General features: G+C 39.1%; 1 protein-coding gene across 1 annotated transcript; it reads left to right on the top strand.

Moving 5' to 3' along the window:
• Positions 1–1,556: 1,556 nt before the first annotated feature.
• On the top strand, positions 1,557–3,498 carry LOC103450423 (B-box zinc finger protein 21). The gene is made up of 3 exons (XM_008389766.4): positions 1,557–2,024; positions 2,151–2,600; positions 2,853–3,498. Exons 1-3 carry the CDS (start codon positions 1,839–1,841, stop codon positions 3,123–3,125), a joined length of 909 nt encoding a protein of 302 aa, XP_008387988.1. The 5' UTR covers positions 1,557–1,838; the 3' UTR covers positions 3,126–3,498.
• Positions 3,499–6,502: the final 3,004 nt, after the last annotated feature.

The raw sequence follows: 6,502 nt of genomic DNA, 5'->3' as shown, positions 1-6,502 counted from the left end.
GGTAGATTACTTAGGGAATTTGTGATGGAAAAGAATCCAACACATACTAAATAAATCCACCCACGCATTACTTTTACTAATCAAGTTGTCAACATGCAGTTACAAGCAAACAACCCTGATCTTTGAACAACATCATACAATTTAACTTTTCTAAGTCATTTGTACGATTTTTGTGTTGTGAGGTTGTTAGTTTGGACTTTGGAAGACTTGATTGATGATTTTAGTTCAACTTTAAATATTTATTTTCATTGTCTTTGATTATATGATTGTGTTGCATATGTTAAAATTTCAATGTTTTTCATTTTTTGAAAGAAAAAAAAAACAAAAAACCGAAACTGAACCGAAAAAAACTGAAAAAAAAATGAACCGAACCGAACCGAACCGAAATTTCGGTTTGGTTTCGGTTTTGGCAAAAAACCGAACCGAATTAAACCGAACCCACCCCTAATTATATAAGGGTATGAACTATATATATGAAAGATCCTTATTCCTTTTCGAATAACCAAAGACATAAGAAGAAGAAGACGTAAGATCACATGATATCTTCTCGATCTTGTGTTGTCCCACCACCACAATGTATCTATGTATGTATTTCATGTTAATATTCAGTCTTCGATGAATTTAAATGAATTTCCACGTTTAATTTTTTTAGTGTGTGGAGTGGCGGGGTAGTAGTACTTGAGCTAATAGCAGAATTGACGAAAAATTGAATGCATAAACGTTATAAGATTCATATAGCCGACTCTACTTAATAAGATAATGTTTAATTGTTATTGTTGGAGTGGTGAGAAAGTAATAGCTGTTCGAGGTCTTGCTCAGATAAACAAAACCCTCCTCCAAGATTTGGAGATCACATGATATCAGATGCAATGTCGAGCCAGCATGGGTATAATAAGGTGGTCCCATATAACTACTATAATCAAAAGACTAAATAAAAACTAAAATGTGATTACTCAACTTGGAATTCATGATGAACCAATTATTTATTGATTGATTAAGAGCAATTTGAGAAATAAGTAAAAGTAGAAAATTGCACCATTGTTGGGAGAAAAAATTTGAGTACAACAACATGATGACGTGATTCATTCAGCGATTTACACAAAAATTTGAAATTTTATAGTTTTAATCATACTCGATCGTATAAAAATGATCTCGTGTACGTAAAAAACACATACAAAACAGAAATGTCAATGTAATAGTGGCACATAGTATCACAAGTTACTACGTATTTTAATTTTGCCATATTAGTTTTGAAACAATATCACATTAGTCACATTAGCATTGGTCTTTGCCATAACCCTAACCCTAACCCTACCCCGACTTCGTCACTTCCTCGCACACACACGCTTGCCCAAAAGACGAACCAATTACCAAAGCCGGAAATGAAAAACAATTGAACCGGAACCTAAAAGTAGTAAACAAACGAACCCCAAATTATATGGAGCTTTTATCCCACTCTCACTTCACAGCTAAATGGGGCAACTGTAATTTGTTAAATATTCACTGACCAAAACCATTTAATAAAGCAACCACCTCCCAACCCTTCTAACCTCTCAGCATCTTCCTTTTACTCGCTCACTCCACCATTCTCGCTCTGTTAAAGTTAGAGAGAGAAAGGGAGAGGAGAGAGAGAAAGGACCATAAATAGTTCCCCAAGATTTCCCAGTATCCCTGTCGATATTTTATTACTCGCCGGTACTTTTTACTCTCCTCATATTTGTTCTCTTTTAAGTATCCTCTGCTTTCTTTAAAGAGCCTCCACTCCCACTGCCTCCTTTTCCTCTTTACCTATTTCCCTTAGATTTAGCTTCTCTTTCTGTTCTGGAAGTTCAGAACTGATGAAGATCCAGTGTGATGTGTGTAACAAGGACGACGCTTCGGTGTTCTGCACTGCCGACGAGGCCGCCCTCTGCGACGCCTGCGACCACCGTGTCCACCACGCCAATAAGCTCGTTTCCAAGCACCACCGTTTCTCTCTCGTCCACCCCTCGTCTAAGGAGTTCCCCGTCTGCGATATCTGTCAGGTATGTATTAGCTTACTGACTTGTTAGCGCTCGATTGCTACTGTATATATCCTCCCTCTACGGCTCTACCCTCTAAACAATGGTCGCTCGATTTTCTGATTTGGGTTTCTTAATCTTCATCTACAGGAGAGAAGAGCCTTCTTGTTTTGCCAGCAGGACAGAGCGATTCTGTGCAGGGAGTGCGACCTTCCAATTCACAACGCCAACGAGCACACCCGGAAGCACAACCGATATCTTCTTACAGGTATTAAGCTCTCCGCCACCTCCGCCCTCTACAAATCTTCGCCGCCGCGGCCAACTGTAGCAACTGCTAGTTCTGAAACCGCCTCTACCGATCTCAAAAAGCATCAACCTTCAACCAAGAAATCTGTTTCCGCCGCCTCCCCTGCAATTTCAAATCCAAACCCACCTCCTATTTCTGTCAAGAATTCAACTTCAACCGCTGCAATCGACAAAGGCGGTGGAAATTTGGTGGGTGCGACTAGTACCATATCCGAGTACTTGATAGAGACGCTTCCGGGCTGGCATGTTGAGGATTTTCTTGATTTTTCTAATACCCCGTTTGGTTTCTCTAAGGTTTGCATTGATTGATCTCGTTCTTCCCTATTTTTTCTGAAATTTCCAAATACGGGTCGGAAAATGATTTCTGCACACTTCTGTTTGTTTCAAGTCTCTTGATTCTCGTTTGATTTATTTCATACTAACAACGATAAGAGAGAATGAGTTTGCAGAAATCACTTCTCCTTTGAGTTTTGTTAATCTGTCATCAATTAGTTAATTAGCCTGCTGGATCTGACATTTTGCATTTTGTTTTATTGGTTATGGCAGGTCGACAATGATATGATGCTGTCGTTTTCGGAAACCTATCCGGAAAGCAATCTGAACTCTTTCTCGTCGGAAAATATGGGGATGTGGGTCCCACAGGCATCACAAGCACCTCCGTATCAATATTCACAGATGGGCGGTGGGTTCGTTGGCTTCGAAGAGACAAAGGAGGGTACAAACATGAAGGCCAGCAACAGAATGTGGATGGATGACGGCTTCACGGTTCCTCAGATTAGTCCTCCATCTGTTGGCTCCAAGAGGTTCAGACCTTTCTGACAGAACATTTAGAGCGGGGAGGCGATTTACGCACACATTTTCTCGTTCTACATTTTATGTTTATTTTTGTCGTTTAAGTCTAAAGTGTGCAGACGAAAGAAAAATGACTTGTGGAAATCACTCATTTAACGTGAACCGATCCCTAGATCATTTTGAAGTTAATTTTAACGCTGGGATTTCGTTTTGTTTATTTTCTTTGGTGGGTTTAGTTCGATCTCTTCGTCCCACCTTTTGTATGAAGGGAGCTTTTGAAGGCTTCGACAAACCCAGTTGGAGAGCTTCAGCTCCCTTCTCTCTCTCTTTCTCCCCTTTGTACTTATTGCGGAATGCAAACATCCATGTAAATATCAACTGCAGCGTGCTTTGTTTTTTATATTTGCTTTCAGTTTCCAAAATATGTATGGAATCGGGAACTCCAAGAGTACTTTAGAAAAAATTAATTTGAAGCGTGTGATGATCATATCAGCATGTGATGCTATTGATACATGTGTTATATATAACTTGAATGAATGACATAATTGATATGTCATCGATCTATAGTAAGGAGACCTAACAAAGATGGTGTAACATCACGTAAAATGAATTCACATACCATGCATGGTAGAAAGACTTATGACATGAATAAACTTTGAACGACATGTCATGACAATTCAACCAAAAACATGTACTCATTTCTTTCACCAAAGAGTATGTGACATGGGAATGGAAGGTGGAGAAATTTTAAGTATATGGTTATGATGATGAAGATGTTGACAGTCAGCTAAGCATGGAAAGATAATTAAGTGCAGAGAGGCAATTGACAAAGAAAAAGTACAGATTTGACCCAAAACAGAAAAAAACAGAAGGGCACAAAAGGTTGGTCATGTTTTGTCTTGAGGCACAAGTTTTTAGTCGTATCGGCAAGGGCAACCGAAGCGTCACTTTGATTTACAAAACTAGAAAGTTGGTTTGGTTTCATCTTGGTATAATTAAAATCTTTGGACTTGGTATACATTATACAACTTCAATATTTGTGCGTAAGATGACTCAAATATTAAACCTTATATGGCCTCCAAAACTTCATTGCAAAAGCACTTAGTTTTTAGATGGTATTATATTACAAATCATATGATTACTTATCAACACTGTTCAGCTACATGCCACAGTCAAGTATTTTTACATACTAATTACAGTTTGATAGTGTTTGGACCTAAAATTACACCATCGGCCCCGAGTAATCAAGACCGTTGAGTAAGCATACCTCCACACTGTCGATGGAAAAGTGAAGATAATTTTAGTAAGGTTAAAAGATAACATTATGGTTTCTTTTATCATGATTATCTTTTAATAATGATTTATCTTGACATTTTCTTATGGAAATAATATATCTCCAAGCTGGAAACATGCGGCACAATTCAAATTGATATGGATGTGGATATGTGGTTTAGATCAATTTTGGTTGACAGATATACACGGCATCAGATAATGAAGCATGCATGTCAGGATATTATCCATTTAAAATATGGTGATAATTAAAAACGAACATCAGCATTCAAGATGCATGCGACATTTTTGGTAAAAGATGATGGCTTAGGGTGATGATGAGAGCCTAGGAAAGCTAGGTTTTTTTTTTTTTTTTTTTGGTGATGTGATGATGTGGTAGGAAACCTAGGTAGGCTAGGCCTTTTTGCATGGTGATGGGTGTTGTCAAATGAGTTTAAAGTGATAAGAATTGATGATGGAATCACAGTATGCATGCCATGTGAAAGGGTTTCAACAGGACATTTGTTGCTCCTTTAGTATAAGTCTACAAGCATATAAGTCTACAAGCATAAGGAGACTAAGAAGATTTTTGCCGAAATATATTAAAGATAATATCAATTGTTTTGATATTATTTTTGGAGTATAGTCGGGAAAGGACTCTTTTGGATTGGCGGTCAAGGAAACTTGGCTATAAATACAAAGCGGCAAACAACGAAAAGGGCCCTCCAACTCAACACACAAACTGCCATGCGCAAACCCTCGCTCTACGCGAAACCTCTCAACAACCTTGAGATTTTTAGTTTCTTTTTCGCCAACACATCTTCAGTTTGGATAAACAGCACTGCCGACGTAGAATCAGTCGACTGCGAAACACCTTCAGTTTGGATAAACAGCACTGCGTCAAGGCCGACTGGTTTTCTACCCAAGCCTCGGTTGGCAGAGGTCATCTTACGATCATTTTCGGCGAAGTGAGGTGTTACGAATCACTAGACTTGGTGCGTTGAACGCCGAGTTATTTTGTGATTGGATACTCACAAGTTGGACTTAGAGTTCGACATTCTGACGGCCGAACCACATTTACTATTAAAAGGTACATTTGCTTTGAATACTTGTGTCCATATAGTCTAGTGTCGATTCGGCGTACTTATACTCTTACGAATATAATCACCGTGACCAAATTCGACACCGACGATTTGTGAACTTCGTAGAACTAACAGCCTTGTCTTCAGACTCTAGAACCCGAAGGCCGATACGTGTTCTTTCCTCGGCCACAATCGCAAGATCGAGAAGTCAGCAGCGCATCCGATGCAACATCAATATATTTTACTCCTCGGCCCAGGTCGGTCGACGTGTCACAGCCCGTCTCAAATATATAATTTTCGACAATGTGGAATGACGGAATTACCCTTGGACATTGAGAATTATTATGGATGCTATGGGTTATACTTAAGAGTGTGGACCAATTAGCTATATTCCTCTATTTTTTGGAACCAATTAGAACTAAGTATTCTCTTAGTTATGATTGGTGGCTTTTGGACCACACATACCCACCTACCTTCTCTCTCATTCCTGTGCTCTCTCTCTCTCATCTCTTGGACTCTCTCTCTTCCCTCTTTCGTACGGACAAGCTTTGAACTTTCCCTTTCAGGCACGGATTGAAGCTTTAAAGGTAAGGTTCTTGCTCATTGTAACCTTTTGAGTACATTGATACCCTTGTTTGGACGTGAATGTTTCGAAAACCCGAGAAACCCTAACCCCGATTTTGTGCATTGTTCATGCACACGTAAAACCTTGTGTTTCAAGGAATTCTAAGAACATAGGAAGCTTAAGGAGGTCCTCACGAGTCTAGAGGTACTTCGTTGGAAGGATTTGGACGTCGGAGGACTGAGATCGATGTGTTTCTAGGTAAGCCAAGCTATCGACCTTTCTTAGGAAAAATCTAGTAGAATTTAAGCGTTGAAACTTGTATAATGTGATTCTACATGTTATTAGCTTCATTTTGGTACCAATTTCATGAAAAATGGTGAAGAATCAAAGGAGAATAGTGATTTTAAAGTTTTACCCAGAAACCGGCAAAGTCGTCGGCGACCGGCGACTCACCAGAGAAGAAAGGGGAATATTCCGTCAATTAGTTT

This window comes from Malus domestica, chromosome 15 (genome assembly GCF_042453785.1).
Source record: "Malus domestica chromosome 15, GDT2T_hap1".
Lineage (NCBI taxonomy): Eukaryota > Viridiplantae > Streptophyta > Magnoliopsida > Rosales > Rosaceae > Malus > Malus domestica.
Note: the sequence above shows the minus strand (reverse complement) of the source record. Positions and strands in the feature narration are given on the sequence as shown.

What these genes read in the sequence shown, in the direction of transcription:
- LOC103450423 (XM_008389766.4), top strand. Translation starts at nt 1,839, where the DNA reads ATGAAGATCCAGTGTGATGTGTGTAACAAGGACGACGCTTCGGTGTTC. An exon ending in CCGTCTGCGATATCTGTCAG is followed by an intron (nt 2,025 to 2,150) that starts GTATGTATTAGC and finishes CTTCATCTACAG; the next exon opens with GAGAGAAGAGCCTTCTTGTT. An exon ending in CCCCGTTTGGTTTCTCTAAG is followed by an intron (nt 2,601 to 2,852) that starts GTTTGCATTGAT and finishes TGGTTATGGCAG; the next exon opens with GTCGACAATGATATGATGCT.